The sequence below is a fragment of the Melopsittacus undulatus genome, chromosome 13, assembly GCF_012275295.1.
Source record: "Melopsittacus undulatus isolate bMelUnd1 chromosome 13, bMelUnd1.mat.Z, whole genome shotgun sequence".
NCBI lineage: Eukaryota > Metazoa > Chordata > Aves > Psittaciformes > Psittaculidae > Melopsittacus > Melopsittacus undulatus.
Window position 1 is genome coordinate 7,340,218 of NC_047539.1, and position 25,317 is coordinate 7,365,534.

At 44.9% G+C, this 25,317-nt stretch overlaps 1 protein-coding gene across 1 annotated transcript; it reads left to right on the forward strand.

Moving 5' to 3' along the window:
* Window positions 1-1,942: 1,942 nt before the first annotated feature.
* WSB1 (WD repeat and SOCS box containing 1) lies at window positions 1,943-9,820 on the forward strand. The gene is made up of 9 exons (XM_031053767.2): window positions 1,943-2,077; window positions 2,588-2,756; window positions 3,688-3,956; window positions 4,735-4,866; window positions 5,175-5,275; window positions 7,439-7,611; window positions 8,002-8,115; window positions 8,719-8,826; window positions 9,356-9,820. Exons 1-9 carry the CDS (start codon window positions 2,038-2,040, stop codon window positions 9,513-9,515), a joined length of 1,266 nt encoding a protein of 421 aa, XP_030909627.2. The 5' UTR covers window positions 1,943-2,037; the 3' UTR covers window positions 9,516-9,820.
* Window positions 9,821-25,317: the final 15,497 nt, after the last annotated feature.

Below are 25,317 nucleotides of genomic sequence, written 5' to 3' on the forward strand. Positions count from 1 at the left end.
AAACCATCCTGGCTCACTTACATGGCCAGGGTGCTGAGCAAGGGAAGTGTGGATTCTTTCTCTCCTCTTTGACTGAATCTTACCAACCAGAATGGTTGGGTTGGTGGCTTGCAGCAGATCCCAGCTTTCCACCTCTTCTCTATGCTTCAGGCACAAGAGCTCTTCCAGCCAGGCATGAATACAGAAGTGTCTCCAGCACAGCCTGTGGCACCAAACACCTTCTAATAAGCTTGCAAACACCTGGGAATTCACATATCACAATTGGTATCCATAACACACAAAACACGGGCTGGGAAGTTCAAGGAGTGGCATTAGGACTCCAGTGCTGTGAAGGCTGAACAGTGTAACTGCTGGAAACCCTCATTGTCTGAAGGTGTATTACATTAAGTTAAAATATACTCCTCTGTTACACAAGACCAAATTAAAGAGTGAATTGTCCCTTCTGGCCCTCAAATTGATTACGTTAATGAGCAGAAAGCACATGGAGGAGGAAGAAGCAGCTACTAGAACAGTACTTACAGAAACACGGAGACTGAAAGACATAATAAATTGCCAAATACATTGCTTAAAAACTAAACCAAACTAGCAAGAAGTGCTAACACTCCCCCAGAGCTGCGTAACCCAGCTGCTATCTCCCCCTGGCTACACCAGCCCCAAGGTAAGCAAACAGAATCCAGCCTCATCCTGGCCGTGTGTGAGGCTCAGACCCTCAGGAGGAATCTTACAACGTGACTCATCTCAGCTCTGGCCTCGCTCAAACATGCACAAGTTATGAGTAACTGCAGAGCAACATTTCACAATGTTCACTGGCCACAGATCTGCCTTGTTATAAGAAGCTGTTGAGGGATAAAGTGAAGATAGGGCTCTTCCATCTGCAGGCAGCAGCGGATTAATAGAGCAGGATCTCGCTGCTAAACAGCACTGTGTCAGATTAGTGCTGTAATGTGCTACCAGGTTTATACAAACCAGCATTAACCCATGCTGGTGTTTGGGCCACCAGAAGTATTCAAAACTTCTTCCTTCTCCTTTCTTTGACATAATCTCACTCCAGCATTGAAGTCTGCTTTGCTGGCCTTGCTTACATAAGGGTGACTTCTGGGTGTTGCTGCAGCTGAAGAGCCAACCCATGCAGCTATTCCAGTGCCTCTGCCAGCTTGGCCACCACTTTGGAATGAAATCACTGTTATTCTCCACAGTTAATTATCTGGCTCTGTGCTTTTCTGAAGTCCAGAAGAAGCAAGGAAGAGTTGCCTAGTCTAGAGGTGGGGAGGGCTTAGATATGCAGAAGGATGAAGAAAGAGGAAGGGGATGAGGGAATACACAGATGTTAATACAAAATCACACAGAGAAGGACATGGCCTTGGAGTTTCTCTCTCCAAGTTGCTACGGACAACTCCATTAAGTTAACAGTAAATCCAACGCTTTATCACAAACCAGACCTTGCTGGATTTAGACGCTGAATTACACACATCAAGGAACCAACACTGAAGAGCAGGAAACTCCCGAGGGTTTTCCAGCCCCTGCTTAGGGAGGATGCAATCAGGGGTGCACGTCACCATCCTACACACATTCTGCAGGGCGCCCATACAAGCTACGTGTTACCTTGTAGCCCCACGGTCAAACAGGCACCGCGGGTGCCACAGCCCGGCTCCAAAGGTAATGGAGACAACCTCTACCTAACCCGCTGCGGCAGGACTGTCACCTGCTGCTGGTGGGCACTTCAGCAGCACAAGACGTGCCTCATGCCCTCGGCGGCCCCGCACCCACCGCACCCCCCGGTACCGCTGCCCGAACGCAGCCAGAAACCCCCGATTTGGGTCAGTTTTGGCTCGGTCCCCGCGGGTCCGCCCCGCTCCGGGACCCCCCCTGCGGGCCGGGGCCGGTGGGAGGAGCCAGCGAGGGCGCTGCCGCCGCCCGCCCCGCCCCGCGCTTCACCCTGCGGCGCCGCCGCCATTTTGTGCCAGTGCCCGCGTCCCGGTGAGCGCGGTCCGTGTCGCTCCGTTGCCGGTGCCGAGGCGAGCGCAGGCGGCCCCGTAGATGGCCAGCTTTCCCCCGAGGGTTAACGAGAAGCTCATCGGTGAGGCGCGGATGGGGCGGGCGGGGATGGGGCGGGCTCAACGGCTCCGGTGCGCGCCCGGCCCTGCGGGGTGGCGGCGGTGCTGCCGCAGGAGGAGCGCCGGGAGGGGGGTACACAGCACCGGTAGCGAACCGCAGGCGTTACTGGGAGCTTCCTTCGGGCGAAGGAATGGGCAGAAGCGCGTTAAACGGCACTGAGGCGACATCGGGTCCTTCCCGAACGGAAGCGCAGGGCGGCGGCGGGGCCTCGGTGTGTTTGAGTTCTGCCTGTGATAGCGAGATGAGCCATTACTTGCGTGATGATCAGGACGTTTTAACGCTGAGCTGCTTCTCTGCAGTGACTCAGTCCCTTTGGCAGCTGAGCTTTCCATTGGCTATAAGTGAAACACCTTCCCAGTGACATGAAATTAACATGCAGTAAGAGTCATATACGTATCCCATTGCCAGGTCCCCTTATAACCTTGTGAGCTCTGCGGTCAGGTTTTAAAGCAGGAATCTTGTGTTCTTGCAGCACGATCACGCACCGTGGGAGAACTCCTGGCTCCAACTTCTCCCTTTGACAAGAAGTGTGGACGTGAAAACTGGACCGTGGCGTTTGCTCCGGATGGATCCTACTTTGCTTGGTCACAAGGGCACCGCGTGGTGAAGCTGGTCCCCTGGTCTCAGTGCCTTAGGAACTTGTAAGACAAAACTACCTGGCTTTTCATTCACTCGAGCAGCTTAACAGCTATCTCCTGTTGGGAAGTTCTTGACAGATTTAAACACATGTAGTGGCTCTTCAGGCTTGGGGAACGGAACAGCTTTTGTTTCGTCTCTTCCTCTGAGGCCAGCGAGAGAAACAACTGCACTGCAGCCTCCCAGAGGCTGTGCAGGAGGAATCTGGTGTTTGATTCAGACGCTCTTAAATAAGAGGAAGTTACAGTGAAAAGGGATGTAAAGACTCAGGAAGAGCTGGACTTTTAAATTTCCTGTCAGAAAGCTATTTAGTTTCTAGGAATTCACTTGAAGGCAAACCCCTTCCTCATCATTCTCATTGGAATGCAAGGAAGGTCCAAAAGACACATTGTATTTTCACTTATGGGTTGTGTTTTAATGAGGTCAGGAACCAGCACTTGCATTTTTTGTAGCTGGTTACATTCCCCTCACAGCAAATCCTACCTCCCCTTTCTTTCTTCTCTCCCTCTTCTGTTGAGGGGTTATTTAGTTTCCATGATCTGGTCACAGTATCCCTTATTGTGGAAGTGATTTGTGGGGAACTTCCCACTCATTTAGCCCAAAGTCTGGAATTTTTGTAACTATTGTTTCTGTAAATTCTCTAAAAATACTGTTTTCACAGTGGGTTAGTTCATGCATTGTTCCCTACAGAGATAAACAGGGGTAAAGAAGTATTAGTATTATATTATGCAAGAAAGCTTCCAGGCGCTAGTTATAAGACAGTTATAATAAAAAGCTGCTTTTATAATTTGACATTAAACCCACACCATTATAGAACTCCAAAATATACATTGCAGCAACTCCCAGATTTCAGCACATCCTAAAGACCTTTCTATTCTGTTTCTTCCTCAAGATACTTCATGCCATTGCTGTTTTTCATTTGTGCTTGCTCTGCAGCTTGGTGCACGGCACAAAGAATGCTGCCAACTCTCTCGGCACAAGACTTCCAAGGCAGAACAGTGACAGTGCTCAGAAAAACAAACCCTGTGAGCATATCATAGACTGTGGAGACATCGTGTGGAGTCTGGCTTTTGGCTCCTCGGTGCCGGAGAAGCAGAGCCGCTGCGTGAACATCGAATGGCACCGCTTCAAGTTCGGGCAGGACCAGCTCCTCCTGGCCACAGGCTTGAACAACGGGCGCATCAAGATATGGGATGTATACACAGGTAGAGTGGGAGAGAGGAACTGTTACTAGTGCACAAAGTGACAGTGAAGTGCCATCATTCACACATAGAATGAATTGGGAATTGAATCTTGAATACAGATTAATCTAAAAAAAAGCATGAACTCCTCCAACTAGAAATGTTCAAATACTGCCGGAGGAAGGAACAGATTCAGGTCATACTTCTAGATGGGAGGGACATAAGATGAAATTTCATTGCTGCAAAATGGTTATGTACACGATTGACTTTGTGTAATGGTAGTTTAAGCTAAAATCTTCCCTGGATTTTACTGGTAATATATTTTCAAACAAAAGAAACTTTCAGAAGCTGAAGTTGCTCTCTGTTCTTGAGTATGGGGAGGGATTATATTGATAACAACCTTTTAAAAGTATGTAACTGTTTAAATAAGAGACTGCATTTGAGATGAGGGAGTCACAAGTAGCTGGTGGCACAGCTGCTAGGCTGGGAGGGAACTCAGCTTTAAAGAAATGAAACTAAAGACTGTTGAGTAATTTATATTGTCTTGTAAATTTAAGCTGAGAACAGAAATGTATATCAAAAGACAAGACTTGCCTTATTTCTGAGGCATGTGGGCTTAGTGTAGAGATTTACTAGCTTTTGGTATCAAAAGGCAATTTCCTGAAGTCTGAAATTGCTACCTGCTGAGGCAGCATTTCTAAAAGACAACTGGCTTTACTTGCTGTAATTCTGTATCTATAAGGCATCAATCTGAATGAAAAAGCTGTCCTTCATTTGGAATTGTGGTGGTTTAATCTAACAGGAAAACTCCTCCTTAACTTGATGGACCATACAGAAGTTGTTCGAGATTTAACCTTTGCCCCAGACGGCAGCCTGATTTTAGTGTCTGCATCCAGAGACAAAACACTGCGAGTGTGGGACCTGAAAGATGATGGTAGGAATTCAGTTTATCTGCTGCAATATGTAGGAGAAATAGCCACATACTCTCCTCTTTTATTGCTATAAATGAAGTTAGGTAAAAAATCACTTCTCTTAAATCACCCTGTGTGTTCTGTTGAAATTCTTTGTGTGTCCCCTAAAGGTATAAACCGGTATCACACTAAGTTAAGAGTATGCCAAGTGACTTCTTTTAGCAGGGACATGGGATTTAAAGGCTGCATGACAGAATTTTTATCTCTGTAAAATGCCTCTGCAAGATGTGTGATATTTAACCAATTCTTACGGGAATACCTGTCTTTTTAGGAAACATGATGAAAGTGTTGAGAGGACATCAGAACTGGGTATACGGTTGTGCATTCTCTCCAGACTCCTCCATCCTCTGTTCAGTCGGAGCTAGTAAAGCAGTATGTGTCAGAGTTCCTTGTTCATTAAATATACTGAATTGAGTGCATAATCATTTTAAATCTAAGTAACATCAAGCTTGTGCTCGGTGTCATGAACTTCTAATGTTTTATGATGATGTAAAAGTGCATGAAATTAAACAAGCAAATGGTGCATTGAGACACTGATTTAAGAATTGAACTTGCACTGCTTTTAGTTGCAGAAACCGTAAAAGTTCTTTGAGAAATAGTTCTGCACATGTTCATAGTATAAAACCAAAGACTAAAGCTTCCAGTGTTAAAAGATGCGTAGATTAATGCATAGAACTATTTTGTTATTGATTTTATCCTTTCTATCTCCTACTCAATGAAAGGGGCTTTTCAAAGTCTGAGTCAGGCATTGTGTCTCCCATTGAACCAAAATGTTTCTACCTGTTTTCCAATACAAATGGTCCTTATGTCTAAAGAGTAGAATGAAGAGCAGCATACTGGTTTTGTTTTCACCCCTATTCTAATGCCCTGCTAGAGAACTGAAAGCAGTGCAGGTAAAGCATGTATGCCATAAGCTGCTTTTCTTGGCACTGAAGAATTAGGATAAAACAGAGGGTAATTCAGTCTAGTGGCAGGGGCACTGTAGGTAGTTTAATGAAGCCTAGTGATGCTGAATAAAAAGCACAATTTAATCCTTGGATACTGCTTTATATGGGTGACTGTTCAAATGCTTTTTATACTTTAAATTCAGTGCAGACTTGGTAGAGAATAGCTGAGGTCTGGGGTTTGGTTTTTCTTTAACTAGAGCAGATATGGATGTATACGTTGCTGTCTTTAGGCTGTGTGTTTTCCATAAGCTTCTTGCTTTCCCTGTCACAGGTGGTGGCAGCAATATTGGTGTGATTGAGGTTAAGCTGGCACCACTCACACAGGAGCACAGTGGTGTTAGCTGGGCAGAGAGTGGCATCTCTGGCTACCAGGCTGGGTGCGAACTTTACCGTAGGACGAAGTAACCTTGCCTTCGGCTGCAAGGTGTCCTGTACGTACGCAGGTGCTGGTTGATGTCCACCTTCTGCTTTCTTTCTTTCCTTTTTTTTTTTTTTGGTTTTTAATAATTTTCACAGCAGTGAAACCCCCTGACTCCTCAAACTTAGCTTCCACTTGTATGGAATGTTGGGATCTCCTTGGAGAAATTGGTCAACACGTTTATAACAGACCGTAAATGGGTCAGTTTGAGGAAGTACATGAGGCACTAAGGCTGTTTGCTTTGTTCAAACATATACATTTATCCAAGCTGTCAGTGTTTAATCTGTGCAGTAAAAGTCAATCAGGGACATCAAGGACCCTAATGAGCTGTTTAGGGACATAACATCTCACGCTAAAGTCTTAGTTTTCTATGAAATTATGCTGCAGTACATAGTTCATTCCTATTAAGTAATTCTGCACAGTGTTGATTATCCATATTATATCTAATGTATAAGTGCATGTAAAATCCCAGAATACTATCAGCTTTTATTGATTTTTATAATATAATGTGCAATTACCTGGATAAATTGTAATATTAATGTTGTAATTTACTGTTGACTTGATTTAAAATGCATAAATCCTTTCTAATAATGTGGTTAGACTTCCCTGTTGTTTTGCCAAAGACATGACTTTTGGCTGTGAAAATTCTTTTTGCTTGCAGTATCTGTTTCTCTTCCTAGGCTGACGTTGGTGATCCAAGCCAATTGTAAACAAGTGATCTTAAACTCAAAGGGATGCCACTGGAGTAACAATATGTTAACCTTACATTTTCTGTCTGTATATTTCTTACAATTTTGGTAGTTACAAAAAGAGGGGACTGTAGAGTTTAACCCTATTTATTTCTGCATATTTTAATAAAATAGTTTTGTAATACATGAATTTCAGTAAGCTACATGGTTAAATTGAGTTGCCTTTATCTTATATTTTGGCTTATTTTGTTAATAACATTTAACAAACCTGAGTTAGAACTTGCATGTCTGCTTTAATTATTTTTATAAAACCCTTGATTTTAATCTGAGTATGACACTGAGCATATTCCTTAATTGTAGTAATTCATAATGCCTGATTTTAATATAATCCTAAATAAGACTAGCAACTATACTTTAAAACAAAGTAAGTGCTTCCCTGCAGCTCTGAGCAGAGCTATAACATCAGCTTATTTAATTGCAGGTTTTTCTCTGGGATATGGATAAATACTCCATGATACGGAAACTTGAAGGACATCACAATGATGTTGTAGCTTGTGAGTTCTCTCCTGATGGAGCTTTACTGGCTACTGCATCTTATGATACCCGAGTCTATGTCTGGGATCCACATACTGGAGTTATTCTTATGGAATTTGGGTAAGTGAAGCAATCAAATCTGGGAACTTTCTTCTGGGGTGGAGATGACTCCTGAAAATTAATGGATTTATGTGTCTAATTGAAAATCAGACTTGGGAAAAATCTATTAGTGGCTGAGGGCAATCCTGAAATGTCAGAGCAGTGAAGATCATCTTTCTGTTTGAGAAGGAATGTAAAGCACTGATGTTTTAATGTGTGCTAATTTAAGCATCTTCAGCAAAGCTGATGTGTTTGGTACCACAAAACTATAGTAGTTCAGTCTCCACTGCTGATTCCATATAGGAGAAATCAGTCTGGTTTTTCTTCCTCAGCTTTGCTAGCCAGGGCTGAAGGAAACACTTCCTAGTCCTTAAGCATTTCACCACTAACTCAGTGTCTCTCTGTCTCCAGGCATCTGTTTCCTCCTCCTACTCCAATATTTGCTGGAGGTGCAAATGACCGGTGGGTCAGATCAGTATCTTTTAGTCACGATGGACTACACATTGCAAGTCTGGCTGATGATAAGTAAGTATGAGGAAAGGTTTTTACTCCTCTAATTATTCCCAGATGATATGGACTTTTAAATACTAAGTCAGCTTTTTGGGGTTTAAGGAAGAAATTACTTCTAATGGTCTTGCTAAAAGTAGCTGAGTAGTCTGGTGTATGTTAATGTTCATTCTGAATGTAGAAAGACATGTATAGAGTAGAGGACCTGAATAACTCAAGTGTGTAATAGCTTAAACCAGGAAGAGAGGGGTTGTAAGCAGCGAAAAAAGTAGACAGAGTTACTAGTGCGTATAAATCTTTTGTATAGCAGTAGATTCCAAGGTAAAAAGTATCATGATCGAACTTCCACTAACACTGCAAGTAGTATTGGAAGAACTGGATTTCAGCTTTAAGGGCAGTCTTATTCTAACTGGTGGAGTTGAAATGGTTGAAGAAACACAGATCGAGGTCTGTATCAGGAATGAAGTCATAGTTTTTCAGGCCAAATCTGAAACACCTGTGTGCATAGGAAAGTATTTATAAACATTCCCCGAGCTCTGCTGCAGACTTGTGTAGTATCAGAGGAAATATTGAATTAAGCATCTACTCTGATAACTCACTCCTTTGCTCTTCCCTTGTCAGAATGGTAAGATTCTGGAGAATTGATGAAGAATATCCTGTACAAGTTGCACCTCTGAACAATGGGCTCTGCTGTACTTTTTCTACTGATGGCAGTGTTCTAGCTGCAGGGTAAGCATATACTGGGGTTTTTCCTTCCTAAAATATTAGGGTAATACAGAGAGTTGGGAACATTGGTGCAGTGTTGTAAACATCTTCAGTTGTGACAACTGAAAACCAGGTCGGAAGCACCAGGTTGCATTTCTGGTACTATTTGTTTAAACATGCCTGAAATAGCAGTAAAATCAAGAAGCTGATAAACTCGTTTCTTATCTCTGAGAATAAATAAGAGGCAGACCCACAAACATGGATTGGCAAGAGACCAGTAGATAATCAAGGGCAGTTGCTCTGTTTCAGGTGATGCCCTCAGTAGCTGTTGGGGGATCTGTTCAGGCCTGTCACACAGTTAATCAGAAGTGGCTTACTGTGCTGCTGTAGCTTAAATGAAGAACTGGCATCTAGTATAACTGAGCTGGAACAGCCAGAACCAAACACAGAGAGCCCAGAGCACCTTCCCCCTAACTAGCAACATAGGAGAGCATTTGTACTAAGCTGAAATCCTGCAGGTGGGATAATCCTGGTGAGTTTTGTTCCTGTGCAGGACACAGGATGGCAGCGTGTATTTCTGGGCAACTCCAAGACAAGTTTCCAGTCTCCAGCATCTGTGTCGCATGGCAATTCGCAGAGTGATGCCCACCCCCCAGGTCAAGAACTTGCCCCTCCCATCCAAGGTGGTGGAGTTCCTTTGTTACCAGATCTGAATCATTAAAATCAAACGGGCGGGAGGCCTGGCTGCTGAAACTGGCTGAAGACATTGAAGAGGCCTCAGACTTTACAGCCTTCAAGCTTAAAACTCCACAGGTTTTCAAGAGCTATTTAAAGTGATACCTAAATCCTATTTTGTCAAAATGCCTGACAGGTAAATTTTTACTATTTATAGAAAACACAGTAGAAGTATTCCTGGTGTTCTCAATTTTCTAAACTGTAACTGTGAAAACATGTACATATATAGACATAAGCTGCTACATGTTAGCAATGTACCTTTAAAAATTGCTTTTGATTTTAATGTGTATCGTGTATATATTGCTTTGATAGAGCCATCAGTTGCATCTGTGCTGTAAAGTGGAGGGATAGTTATTTCCTGGGACACTGAGCTAGAGAAGTATTGACTTATAGGCAGAGAACAGTTAAGCTTCCATATGTACACTGGTTGAGGAAGCTGATTCAGATAGAATTCATGCTGGTTGATGTCATGAGGAGGTACAGCCTGGCTTTTAGTGCAATGTATGGTGAGGGGAAGTGGGTAAGAGAAGGGCTGAAGTACATCTAACGTAAACCCAGGAATGCTGGCTGTGTATCAGCTCAAGAAGGCCTTAAGTTCTATAGCAGCAAACCAGGTTAAATTCAGTATTGGGCAGTGTTAAAGCAATTTCCTTACATGTCTGAAAATCTAACTACTGTACCATTGCCTGATACTTGGTCTGTAATGAAAAGTTACAGACTGTTTATTATTCTTCAACCCTGTAATACCTCTTCAGGGTGATTATTGGTTAATGGCCAAAGATAAGCAAAATACTTGGTTTTGCCTTCTGTTATTTATCTGTACCTGCAGATACAAAGAATGTATGCATTGCAGAAAATGCCTCATTATATATTTTTTGTTGAATTTTTTTATTAAAAACTTGTATAAAAGTTTCCTGACATCGTGTCTGGTGACTGATGGATCAACGCTGCCCACCTGCAGCAGCTGTAGTGGGGATCTGCTGCTGCAGGATCCTCCAGAGCAGTCCTTTTCAGGACAGAGCACACCGATCGTGGTGAAACTCACTGTGAGTTACAGTGAGATCTCACAACCTGGTATGTGAGCAAAGGTTAAAAGCAGATGTGGTGCTCATGTTCCCCTGCTCTGTGGGAAATGGAGTTTGGACTGGTGGTCACTGGCTGTTCAGGGGCATACCCTGGCCATGGCTCTTCACTCCTTGCTCTCCCTGTGTGCTGCTTTGGTGAGCCCCAGCCTACTCTCCAGGAAGATTTCCCTGCACACTGTTTCCAAACACCATAAATCAACTTCCACTTTCCAAGGTACTCCAGAACAAAGCCAATGGACACAGCTTCCTCAGGAGTTAAAACCTGGCTTGCAAAGACACAGAAAGTGTACATGTGGCTACTCCATGACTCACTCCTTTGGCACAATCTTTTTTACCTAATTAAAGCAAGAATTTCCCTCTTTCTGTTTATTCTAAATATATATATATGATTAAGACAAGGCTTCTCGTACACTGCCCACGTAAAGGAAGAACTGTAAGTTCTGTCCCCTGGAACATCTCTCGACTTGAACATAGATATGAGTAAAGAATAGCAACCATGCAGAGTTTTCTGCAAGGGAGCTTCCATATCTAAACAGGCACTCAGATCCGCTCAAGCACTGCACGCACTGCTCTGTGCTCCCTGCTGGGAGGTTCATTTTCCTTGTCCCATCAGAGATCCCAAACCAAAAAGCACCTTTTCACCAGCAGCACTGTATCAGCAAAGATTAAATAGATGGGTGTAGACAGCTGTGATTTTAAAGTATGTACTTAGCTCTGTCCAAGTAAGGAAATAATTCTTCTACAATCTTAGAACACCACACAGGAACTGCCAGGGCCATTACCCTTGAGTGTAAAAGTAGGAGTGAAGGGAATAACCTGTACCTCAGAATGTTATTAAGATGGGTGGAAGTGTTTTGTGAACTGAAGTACACTTTGCTGCAACTAGTCTGGCCTCATTAAAAACAGTTCATAAAGAGAAACTGAAGCGAGCAAAGAAGCACCTTTGTGGTGTTGGTGGCTGTTAGCTGGGGCTGAGCAGAAGTGGGTTTAGATCCGGTCACAGCCATCTAGAAACATGCTCTGCGTGGCAAGTATTTCTGTGGTGAGTGTAATTAATGTCTACAAATCCTTTTGCAATCCTCTGCTGAGGCGTGCTCTGGGTATTAGAGCCAGCAAAATTGACAGGAACAGAGCAGAGGGAGCCAGAAGCTGCCCTGCAATACAGCACCACACTGGAACACAGCTCCCCAGGGCAGGCAGCAAAGGCAATTAACAGGAGAAGAATGATGCAAGAGCCTGCAGAATTTCCTGGCAGGAGCAGAAACATAATGCGAGGGAAGAGAGAAAGACACAAATAAATGGTTGAGACTCACTGGCCCAGAAGCTCTTTTAAAAGGAAAGGGTGTTGAGGATACAAGGGCAATAGAGGAAATCAAAATAGACAGGAGCAAAGTGGCAATTTGTAATTCAGTGAGGAGGATTCTGGCCATTTGCTCTGTGGCTGGGCACTGCTACTAGAAAGGCTGATGGGCTTTCATTTTTATTGTTACTGCTTATTAAATCCATGCAGCATTATAGAACAGATGTTTCTACTAGGGGCATGTTGTACTATGTGGAGTATTAACTAACCTGCTCTGTTCCTCTGCCTGAGCATAGTAAAGCCCCAGTATCACTGTGACACTTGACTCTGTGCTAGGACATCTATGTCTCAAGCCCTGGGTGACAGTCAGGTATCTTCAGGACATTAATCCTGGTTGAGAAGTGCCATGATAGATGAGTTACAAAGCTGCTGGTATCCCTTATAGCACTACCTTTGCTCATAGCACTTCCTGACAGACCTGGATGCCTGAGCAGCACAAACTTCAAGGACTGAAGCTAGTTATAACTTTGATAATAACATTTCAGGAAGCATAAAAAACCACAAATGACTTACACAGGAGCTGAAGCAGGCAGGTCTGGGGGATCACTGGGGACCAGCATACAGTCAGCAGAGAAGCATCTATGGAGAAGCAGCTCTCATGCAGAACACAACATGGAGCATTCCCCAGGCAAGCCCTTCCCTAATAAAGGCTGGGTGGGAGGAACTGAAGGATTACAGGTGTAGGGAAAGAGCTTCTTCAGAAGGATGCAATTTGGGCTTGAGTGCAATTAGGCCTGTTCCTGGCTGGTACCAATTTCCCCCCAGCTCTTCTTAAGTGGCAGCTGTCAAGGAGGATCAGGGAAAAGGGCAAAAGGGAAAAAAAAGGAAAGAAAAAGGCAATCTGAGCTAACACTAAAGCCTCTGTGCCATGATCCAGGAAGGGAGAAGCATGGAGTTAGGTGCTTTCTGTTTTGGTGTAAGCTCTGGCTCAGCCAGGCTGGGCAGATGGATGCTTTTACAGCCTAGTCCTTAGCAAGCAGCTGTGACTGGGAGTGACTATGGAGAGTCAGCAGGAAGGAGCATTTCAGACAACGTGCCCCTCTTGTTTCCAAAGGAAATCCCATATTCTGCTGCCCTAGAAAAGTCTGTGCTTTAACTGCCAAAGTCTCTTTCATGCAGGCACCAAAATTACTAGGTTGGATTCTCACACTGTAAATACTATGAGAATAAACAGATTTTCATCTGAAAATCCAGCTCCACGTAACTTCCTGCAAGCTCCATCCCCACAAAACATCCTTCTGGCCTTCAGACAAGGAGCAGGAGGGCCCAAAGGTGCAGGGACAGTTCACAATCTGTCCCAAGTCCCCACCTGCCTTGGGAGCCAGGGGACAGAGTGGCCTCTGCCTAAGGATCTGTCCTGCAGTACTGGGTGGAGCTGCAGGAGGGAGGAGCGAGGCCCAGGGAAAAGTGGAATTTCAGGCAGAAGCGTATGTTCATATACAGCATTTTAGTTGAACCACTTTGGGAGAGACTGAGAACACTGGAAAGTGTTTGTGTGAGTCATTTTTTTAAGGTTTTCCGTTGCAATAGGTTAGAAATGGGGGTCACGAATTCCATGATCTCTTTTCCTCACATATTGTAATATTCTCATAAAGGCCAGAGGTTCTGTAAGATCCCATGGGAAATCTGGTAAAGACATCAGGCAGAAACTTTATCCAAGTAATGATTTCAGATTAGAGGCACCTGAGCAAGGCAGATGAGGCTGATGTATCAGGCTGGCTCCTGCACAGGATGATTTTGTTTTACCAGCACCATGAACCCAGCACATATTCAGCTGCAATAAGCTGTTTCAGAACAGGTCTGATTCTTGATGTACTGGAACACAAAGGAGGCCAGTGTAAACTTCAGATAAGCAATCACTAGCTTTGTGTAAGTAATTATAACAGTATTGGATATCAGCAAGGTTATGTATAAGTAGCAGAATTCCAGACAGAAGTTCTGGATAGGCAGATATTACGGATTTCTAACGTGAGGTCAGAAGATGACCAAAAAGAGGTGCTTGTGCTGTAAATGCAGCTGTGGAACAGGTCTCACTTGTTAGGCTGAGGCACTGTTTCACACTGGATCCCTAAGGAGAGGAAAGGTGATCTGCTTCCTGGCTAACGGAGTAATGTTTCTATTGCCAGGAAGTTATGGAAACTGGACTCCTAAAAAAAACAAACCAGAAAAGACATGTTGCTATAACACATGAAGCAGGATCCTGTAAATGAATCCATTTTTGTGCACTACATACGATTTTAAACCTTCAGTAACTAATATTTCAAAGCTGAGGTGGCTTCAAAATCTAAGCTGAGCTGGGGAGGAGCAGCTCTGTTCACATCCAGTGCTGGGACAACTCAAAATGAGTCTTTTATGGCTTTTTGTTACTATTTCAATCATGTCAGGCCACAGAAATCCTGTTGTGCTACATACACATGGCAAACCAAAAAGCTCATCAGGTCAGAGACCCATGGAAACACCTTCCCTTTTCAGTTATACCATACAACTGAAGCACTAAGATTTTACTGATGCTACTTCCTTCTCTGTTACCTCCTGCTCCAAAAGACAAGCACCTATTTGGGAAGACTTTCTTAATTGCTTTCAAATGACATAATAGCCACTGCAGAAAAGCATCTTGTACCAAAACAAATTCCAGGACTGAAAATTTAAACTGAAATTATATGGAAACACGATATGGGTGTGTATTCTTAGCAGTGTAAATTCACACCTCCCTGTGCTCCTGCACAGCAGCCATCAGGCTGTGTTCTGGTGGAACTATTCGTTATTGACTGACTCCTTGTGGTCCCAGCAGAAGGACCATGTCCAGAGGAAAGGTTTAAGAGGTTGCTTCATCTTATTGCATCAGGGGAAAGGAAAAAAAATAAGGAAAAAAATCCAAGGTCCACTGTTGATAACAGGAGTGAGAAGACTTAGTTTGGGAAGAACTTTGCTCCTGATGTGGCATGTCACAAGACCGAGGTGTCTGTTTGCTGCTGTTCCAGTGCAGAGATCTGTTCTGGGTTTGGTCAGGCCATTGCCATTTCTAAACTAGGGATCCCACCAAGAACAGGGGCAGATGAAGAACTACTCCAGGCCTAGAGACCCCAGCAAGGCCCCTGCCAAACAGTTTGGCCTGCTGCCTAGAGAAGCCTCTCCTGACTACACTTCAACAGAACATCATGAATAAGCAGAGTACATCATGCCAGCAATATGATCAGTGAATGGCCAGGTCCTAATGAGTCACATTCACAGCAAAGAAAGACTTGCAATAAAGAAAGGGAAGACTGATGTATTGATTGTGCTGCACTATGGCTTCGCGTGGGATGAGTGCCTCCATCCACGTGTGTCTGTGTAACTCAAACATGCTGGTGCCAACTGACCACCAGGTTTGGTTCCTGAGGATGGGAAAAGCTCAGCACTTGTGCTCTGATTGGCAGGACGATGTTGTTTTGGGAGAGGTAGCAACTGTGTCCTAAGGGAAGCAGAGACACCGTCTGGCAATACAAGGTTTATTTACTGTGTCCACTAGCTCATGAGACAGGAGGGAAGCTGGCAGGAGACTGACCTGCCTATGGGCTTGTGTTTGGAGAAGAGCTGCCAGAAAGGCATTCAGCCAAGACAAGTGTTACATTTACTGATGTGACCCTCTTGAGATAAAGGCTTGAGCTGCCCCGTATCAGAAACGACCTGCTGTGGCCTAACACCCAGTGCTGCCATGGAACCCACGCTGCACAGCAGCCTGGGCCTGGCCAGGAAGGATCTCTTTGCAGCTAATCTGCACAATCAGACCGGAGGGTTTGATTTAAACAAAGCTGCTACTGTGTGCACAATGTCCACAGGCCAGATCAGGAGTTCTTTCGGCAACAGCCTCCAAAAGAAATGAATTCAAGATGTCCATTTGTGTGGATGCAGAACTTCTCACACTGCTCTTGCCCTATGGAGTTCTTTGCCCCAGAAATCAAAGCCAGCACCAGATCCCAGATTCCCCTCACCAGAGATCCTTAGGCATCAGCTGGGAGGATATTTTGTGCAATATGATGTGTAGAGAATGGTTTCCTCTTTTTAGTATCAGTTCTGTCTAGTAATTCATCAGAAAAATGGTGCTGAAGGTTTAGTCTATTTTTTTCTTAACTCTGTAACAGTTCTTGGCTTCACCAGCAGATGTTATTAACTGTGTATTTATTTAGTATTTTGAATAACCAATTATCTCAAACCATACTTTAATCATAATGTAAGTCAGCAGCATCTATTGAGAAATGTAAAGATAACAGCATTTAGCATGTTTATAGAAATCGGTAACTGTTTGAATTATCCCCATTAGTGCCATTCAGCAGCATCCAAGCCTTTAATAAACATGCCTCTCTGGTCCAAAGATCCCCAAGTTAAACAGGAAAGAGACAAAGCTGTGAACAGCAAACAAAATCCCTCACAGGTAAATAAATGAGGCACAGAAAGGGACTCCAAGGGAAAGCACAGTCAGACTTGGAATGTGACTTTCCTCCCTGCTGTGGGGAGATGGTCCCTGTGGCACATGGCTGTCTGGCACCTCAGAACACAGCAAATGTCAACACAGCTCTGCAGGGACAGCTCCACTCATCACAGATGTAGCTTTGCTGCTGCCTTGGTTTCCGCTGCTCTTTCAGCACACCAGTCTTGTGATTCCACACCAAGAATCAACTCCTGAAAGCTCAGTTTCCAGAGGAAAATTATTTGAGATGGATCTCATCTCAAAGCAGGAGGAGGAGAATTGTGTTATATTTCTGAATAAATGTTTGAGAACATGATCTCTATTTCTGTACCAAAGTCAACAGATATCAAAGTACCTGAATCAATGTTAAAGCCACCTTAAAGATAAGCTCAGCATTTTACACTGCCCCCCCCACACTTCAGAGGAGTGCGGCTACAGCCCTACACCCAGCCCTGACCCTGTGTGTATCCTGATGAGCTTTTACTTTCACATCTGACTCTGGCTGGGGTCTGTTCAACCTCTCCTCAAAAGCCGGGATTGGTTTCACTTGTTGCTGTATTCATCCGACGGGAAAAGCCAGGAGAATCCTCCTTCCCAGCGCCCTTGCTGGGTGTGCAGTGCTCTCTGCCGGTGGCACACGCTATTGCTCACCTGGTGGGAAGTGGAAATTGCTTCCGATGGAAACGGACTGAGCGGCTTCCTTCCGGACACGGCCCCTGGGTCACAGTTCGGAAAAAACCCGGTGAACTCCTTTGTCAAGCTTCAAGGTGCCACCTGCTTGTAACTGCAGAAATCGCTTGTGAACAAGAGAAACGTGTCCAAAACTACAGCATCCTGGGGGCAGCAAATCTCTGTTCTTCTGCATCTGATGTGCTTGGTGTCAGCTACCATGGGACCAGATCTGGGAGTGTATTCCTGACCTAACTTTTCAGTAGTTGCAATGGTAATAATACTGTCTTTCTTCCAAAGGTATCGTGAGGCTGCAGCTGTCAAAGTTCTCCTACAGACCAGCTGAAGGGGCAGAATTTCCATTCTGAGGGCATTTGGGAAAGGAGGCTGATGGAGAAGGCCATGTTTATGCAACAAGGCAGAGACTGAGGTCAGAGTGGAGAAAGTGGCTGTTTAGCAGGTCATAAACCCACAAGGGTGTGTTTGCAGAGGGATTTGCTTGGCCTGGGTTTGGAGGCAAAACTCCTGCAGTACCTCTACCCTGCACCATGACAGCAACCTGCTGCACTCAGCATGTGTCAGCTCTGCAGAGGGAACTGAGTGGGGTGGGATTTTCTGTCCCATTAGTGCCCTGGCTTCTTGTGAGTGGAGATCTGCTTGTATGCGCTGCCAGCAGCAGCAGTGAGTGTGAAAGAGCTCTGCCAAGGCTGGGAGACAAACCTCTCATATCTTTTGTTTCCCCACTTCCATGTGGAAAGAACCAACTCACGAAACACCAGCAGCCCCAGAAAAACAAATGTAAGACTTGAGTGCTTTCTTTCCCTGAGTACACACCTCTGTCAGCCTCTGTCTCTGATCCCTTCAGAGAGCAAAGGTCAGTTGGGCCACATGTGAACTGCTGCCCTGGGAGAGGAAGAGGAAGGAAATGACACATTATGAACAGCTTTCTAGGCCTGTCTTGATACACTTCTCTTGAAGCCTCAGAGCGTGATGGCAGCCAGATGGTGACTAGAGACTGGCATCTATCAGAACATGGTTCCCCCTTTTGAAGCTGCTCACTTGACATCTGCAGCAGGATTTGTATGGGCCTGTGAACAATGTGCTTTTGTTTGGTGGGGCTGTACTGGAAGAATCCTTTTGCTGGAAAGTGTCAGGAACGTTCCAGCTAACGCTGCTCATTTTCATCACTTCTGGGAAAGACCAGCCTGGCTCCTGGCCTAGGGAAGAGTGGAAACACTGCTCTTCCAGCAAGTATTGAGGAATTGCGTTCTGAAATTGCCCCGACACAATGAAGCCATCAGTCACCACTTCAGAGTCTTCCAGCTCTGTAATGACTTTGTTTCTCTGCCACACAGAGATGACATTTTGTTAAAGAATCGAGGTTTTGTTGCAATTTAACATCTCAATGTTCTGCTTTGCTCACCATGGCCAAGCGACTCTTGCAAATAACATCTTTCACTGCCATAAAGTAACATCTTTCACTGTCATAAAGTAACAGTTCCCTTTCCAGCAGGGCAGCTGTGGGAAAGCTGGATTTAAGACTCAAGGTAACTTGATTCCATTTCCATCTCTGCAATCATCTTCCAGTTTCATGCAGCCTTAACATCTTGGTGCCTCAGTTCCTAACCCATTACCTTATGTATGACCTGTTAAACACATGCATTCAAACACCTGCAAAGCAATAGGAAGCTGACTTTAAAAATCTTCCATAAAAATGTGTTCTTTGCCGCCTTCTCCTGGGACCCAGCACCAGACCTGCAAGCTTCCTTTTTTTCTGCAATCATGAAGAATTTGCTTATTTTTTTATTATTAAAGTGAAAGCTCAGGTTGACATGAAACCACACAACTCCTACATGAAAATGGGGCTTTTAAGTGAAAACACTGTAACACTAAGTGTAAGTAAGGGGACCAGGCAGAGAAGTATAAGGGGCTGAGTTATGTAGCTGACAGGCATGAAGCTACTATGTTATAGCTCTAGTAAGAAAGGAGTAATAGGAGCCACCATCAGTGTGAGGAGACACATTCAGAACAGGCGTGGTGGGAATGCTGGGTCTCTTGGAATACCTGTATCAAAACACTCCTTTCCTCAGTGGTTATCACAGCATAGGATGGGACAAAGAGACTCTTCCCTGTTGACAAAGCAACCTCAGGCTTGCAACATCACACCCATCATTTATCTTTTACAAGTCTCCTCAAGGAAGTGTGTTTAGGAGGGTTATAACAGGCGGTGCTCATGGTCAGGAAAATGCTCCAGGAATAGCAGGTATGAAATCATGTCTCCAGCCCACATGCAATCCAAGCACTATTTTTAGGAAAAAGCCTGAACCAAAAGTTTAGGAGTGAGTCTTTGAGGACTTGTTTCTGTTATAAAGATGAAGATAGCGAAGTGAGCACTGCCAGAGTTCACACAGTCACATGAAATACCTGAGGGTGCCAGAGAGCCTCTTCAGTGAAGTGTAGAGGCTAAAAATAGCAAGAGCATGGGAGAATACTTGGGAAAATGCATGAGTGGTATTTACAGAGGGAGGGGACCTGGGGTGATGTGCATGACACGCACTGCGAGTCAGGGCCAACTGACCACCTCTGTGCCTTGCTACCCTTACCTCTCACTTACTTTGCATAGACAATGGCTACTGTGATCTCGCTAACCAGGCATCTGAGCATCACCTACCTCAACATCGTTATTCCAGAGGCTGCAAGGGGGCTGCTCTTGATTTATGCACGTTTAAAGAAAGCAGGTCCTTTATCTGTCCTGCATGTGGCTCAGTTACAGCACAGAGGGGGCTCTCTAGGTTGTATGTTATAGAATTCCTGAATGGGGGCGGAGAAACACAGAATGGGGGGGGGGGGGGGAAGAAGTGCAGCCACCATCACCCTCCAGCCCCGTGCACACACACACGCACGGGCACTCTCTGTGGCTGCACTCTCCTTTCTCAGCCCCGGCACATCGGCGTGTTGAGTTCACTCCACGGTAAAAGCTGCGAGCCTGCACCGACCCCGTTTCTGCCTGCCCTGCGTTCGCCCTCGGAGCCCCCCGGCGTCCGGCCCGACTGCAGAGGGCACCAGAGCACCGGGGAGGACTCCAGCTGTAGCAGTGCAGGTGAGGGGGGCCCTGCTGCGACCGCCGCTCCTGCCCCGGCACCCCCGGCAGCAGCAGCACAAGGGAGGGGGGAGGGATTTAGAGCCTGAGGGACTCTGTTGTCCGGGTGGTGGCTGTAAGCCACAACCAGTAGCAATAAACACATTGGCTCAACCAGCTCGATTTCTTACTCAAGTGGTTTCCCGGACTGGGAGAAAAGGCAGGATTGTGCAATGCTGTGGGGTAGCTGTTTGCTCACTGTTGGTCACCTCAAGGCTCAGAGGATGGCACTAACAGCCCTGCATACTCCCCTGAGAGAGCCTCAGTGACTTCGGGAAAGCTCCACTGCTTTCCACTAAAGTTTTCCCAGCTCTGGGGAACAGAAGGGAGCTGTCCTGGCCATCCAGCACACATCTCCTGGACAACTCAGGTCAGAGCCTTCTCCTGCAATTCCCTGACTATGCTCCTGTTCTTTGCTATCATGATCCCAGGTAATAACCAGAAAGGAGTGCGCAGTCATGTGGGAATGAGCTAGTCCAGTCTATTTCCTGATGTTCAGGGTCAACAGTTTCTTCTAACATTTCACACTTGCAGAGCACTTCCCAGCCTACAGATGAAAGAGCTGCACCCACTGGCAGCTCTGCCAGTAACCCACAGCTGAAGGCAGACACCAGCTGTCCTTCTTTCCTTCCTGTCTATACTAGGTCCTGCAAGGCTTTGAGCAGCACTTGTCCCTAAAGGCAGTGCAGGGCCCAGCCTGGACCTCTCAAAGTTCCTTTAAATAGGAGACATCAGGAAAAATTACTGCTAATGAAATAATTAACCTTTCCAGAAACCTGGGGAAAGAGCCAGGCAGGTTTTATCAGCCCCAGCTTACAAGGAGATCACAAGATCACCTGTGATATACGCCCAAAGCTACAGATCTCGCACAACCAGAAGGGAAGCCAGGACTGCATTCCTCTCCCAGTGTCATGTCATGATCCCAAGGGAGTGCATTGCCTCCAGACCCAGCCTGCAGCAGCACCTCACTCTCTTGGCAGAGTTCTCTCGTTAAATCACTTTCTACAATACAGATTCTCTTTAAAACATGTCGGAAGCACTTGCTTTCTCCACATTGCTTCACCTCCTCCACACCTCCCATCAAGGAAACACTCCATATTTTTATATCTTTGATTGCCCGCACTATTTTCACTTAATTCACCAGGACATCTGTGTTTCTTGGGAAGAAAATGTCCCTTTCAGCAGGGTGGTGGTATAGGAGGTTGACATGAGACACTGCTCAGCAGTGTTCTCCCTAATTCACACAAGTTAAATAGCATTGCTCATCTGTCCAGGAAAAAAAGAGGCTGTTTTCACATGCTTACAACTGTCACTTTATCCTAGAAAATACTACTCTAGGGAAAACCCCACAGTAACTATTCTGCATCTCCTGGTATTTTTATCTCTTGCTGTTGTGGTATCTTTTTGATTTCTCTGCATATAATTGCCTCATATATGTATCTTTGAAGCACCTATTAAAAATAAAGGGTTAAATAACAATACTCTCTGTGCAGCAGATGCCCATTGGGATGACTTGGCTAAGTGTTCTGCCTCTCCATTATTCACCAGCTTCCACCAGCCTGCTCTCAGCAGGGATGCTGTATGTGGGATTAAAGGAAGCAAGGAAACAAGAACAGAAGTCAGGTTTCCCTGGCAGCGCAGTTTCTGTGCCTCTCTGTGTCTTGCTTTATGTGTCTCACAGAATAGCAATAGCCTCTGCAGAAGAGAAAAATAAATTATGCCTTAGTTAAGCCCTTTCTTTCTGCTTTTCTTGCATCCTCCACAAGGGAAGGCTTTGTCAAACTACCTGCATCCATTTAGCAAAAAAAACCCTTGTATATTTAGAGCTTGAGACCCTTGGCAATACTCTGTAAGATAGACAAGTCCCTACACACCTGATACATTGCAGTTCTCGTGGTTATTTTTCCCTTGCTCCAGGTGCAGACAAACCCTGTGTGCTTTTCTCAGCTCAGCTGCTAATGCGTAACTGCACTTTTAATACCTCTCTGTATTTCCTGAATGCTTCTCTGGGAGCAAAGCTTCTCTGCTTGGGGATGTCCTCTTGTGCTGACTGCAAGAGCCTGGATGACTGGATTTAAGGAACAAGCACAAGAAGGAACAGCCATTCAGTTCCACTGTATCTCCGAATGGCCATGCAGCCTAACACAATTGGCTGGGCTGCCTGTGGAACCTTTCAGATGTGTCAAGTAATTCTGTGAGCAAAGAGCAATTTGGATTTTGTGGTTAAATGTGTGCTCCAAACAAAGCCTTTCTCATGGGTGGGACATTGATGAGAACTTCTCTTTGGTGTCTGATCAGTACTGAGGTCATGCTATGACTTGACACTTTCATCATAAGGTTACCTTCCCCAGGCAAGTAGGGATTTAATTCTCTCTAATATCTTCTCCTTTCTACGAAATTTGCTTGAAAACAATTAACACTTTATCAGGAAGTCACACAAGCTGCCTTGATGTACCCAGGATTCTCACAAGGACAGGCAGGAGGCCACGTGGAACAGAGGTTTCTGCACCCTGCACTGTGTCCTCATGCACAATCCACCTCTTACCCATACGTCTCACGCCCTTAGACAGTGGTTTGGCCTGAGAAGTGCCTGTGTAATGACTGATGTCATCAGAAGCCAATCTGGATTAATGCCTCTACATATCACCCTATGAAAAAAAGTGCATCAAGTCTGGCCTGCTAAAAGCTTGGTTGAAATGCTCTGACCACATCACAGGAACAAAGATTAACAAGGCGAAACATCTCCCGCCATAGCCTATTCCCAGCCCTCCCTGTGCTGCTGTGCTAAGCAAAGCAGCCTGTTTGTTCTTCCAGCACAAGCTGACCTTCTGTGCAGTCAATATCTAAAACACATTGTCTGAGAAGAGGGGGTTCACAACATTGCATTATGCAATTCTATGAGTGCACACAGGCATGTGGCAATGCAAACTGCATCCACTCCTGCTGACTGCCTGTGATTTCACATATACTCGAACCAGCATATCTTGAACTGTGGATTCTTTGCAGATGGCTGTATCTGCTCAGCACAGAGCTGGAGACGAAACTGCACTGTGACACCCTGAACAGCTCCCCCATCATGTAGCTCTGGAGCATAGCAGAGTGGGAAGATGTGAGCAGAAACACATCTGCAGCTCCTGTGGTCCAGAGGGACCAGGGCTGATAAAGCAGAGCTGGGCAAATTTCTCTAACAACCTTTCTGACGTGAGACTTTCCCAGTTTGAAGGGTACAGAGGGCTCGGGATGTAGGGAAAGTACATGAAGCACTGGCTGGGCTATAATCCCAAGCTGCACAGCATAGGGAACAGCACATGCTATTCTGAAGGCATCTAGGACAGCCAACACTGCTGAAATTCGACAGACATCACTTTGTAACAGAAGTAAGAACTGCAAAGGACCATATGGGCCCTTTCATAGCTTGAACACCTACAAAATTATTAGCAAGTCCAACATCCTGATTATCCTCCATGGAAACACTTGAATGCTTGTAGTTCTGGTATTACAGAGTTCCTGGTTTAAATGTGAATAATTCTGGGTAAATTCTGGTGGTTATGGTTTGAGGGGAGCTTTCTTTATTTCATGTTTTGGTAAGATAGGCAATAGAACCAAGCAATGCTGCTGAATTTGGAGAAGTTTGCAAACCTCAGAGATGATGCAGAACTACAGTGTTATCAGGCTAAAACTGGAAAGAGGTTCACAGATGGATGGGAGCTGGAGACATTCTGTTTAATCAGCCATGACCACAAGCCCATGAAAGAAAAAAACAACATTAAGCACTTACAATACCTGATCTAAGCTCTGACTTCATTTAGCTCACTGAATATGTGGAGTAACTCCACTAAACCAACGGGATTATTTTTCATTCTGCTCATTGTAATGGGCAAAATCTGACCTTCTGTAAAGGATCCTGGGAAGCACAGATGTGGATCACCTCTACTCTTTTCATCCTTGTAATTTTAAATCCTAATTGTCATATATACAGTTTAAACAGATAGAGGAAACATGATCATCTCCACTTCAGGGAGGAGGCAGGCAGATTAGATGCTCTGCCTGCAGCTATGCTTTCTGAAAGAAGACAGGAACTGAAGCAGACTGGTCCAGTCTCAGTATCTCAACCACAGGCCCATCATTCCCTTCTGAAATCCTAATTATACTGACTGGAAGCTGAAGTAATGGAAAGAAATACTCCCGATAACCCCCAAGCTACAGTCACGGGCTTTCCTTTCACTGCCGAAATAAAGTTTTCCCTTAGTTCTTCACACATAAAAGCATATTCTGACACAAAGAGGAGACAGATTTACCAGGATGAATCTGTTGGTTTTGAAAGCCTTTCTCAATTTTTATTTAACAGGACTTTCCCATGGGAAAGAAACACAACACACTGCTTTGTGCCAACATCTCCTTTCCCTTTAACTGTGACTTTATTCATAGCGAAAAGCGGGATTAAATTGAGCAAAGAACAAACAGAAAACTACATCAAATGGTGGAAACATGAGCACCTGCAATGTGAGAGACACCACGCTAGTGCACTGACCCACAATGCTGCTCTATTTGATTCCTTGTCCACTGTCACCTTCCCCTCACAGCTTAGTGCTTATGCTTTGGGTTACTCCAGTGGTATTGATAAATTCGATAGGAGGAAGGCTGCTGCAAATATGTCACATTAGTGTAATGCAAGTGACCAGAAACCATGAGAGCTGGCAACTCAGAATCTCCTGTGTTGTGCTTGGAAATGTACTGGCTATAAAAAGAGTGGAGAATAAAAACAAGGAAGGAAGCAGGACAGGCATGCAGATGGCTGTTGTAGGACTGGTGTCACTCTACTTCAGCCAGAAACAAATTCCTCCCTGTGTTTTTAGATAGCTTTGCAAAGAGGATGTACTGGTATTACTTCCTGACACTGGGGGGTTGTTATCAGTGTGTGTGTCGAGAGACAACATTCCAGAGAGGCAGAGGTCTGTGTAAACTGGTTGTCATCCCCAAGCACAGACAGATCCAACTTTCCAACTGCCTCTTCGTGATATCAAGCTAAGACTAAAAATTCCCTCTCTCTTCCTCCAGATGTATGTCCAAGCTCCCACAG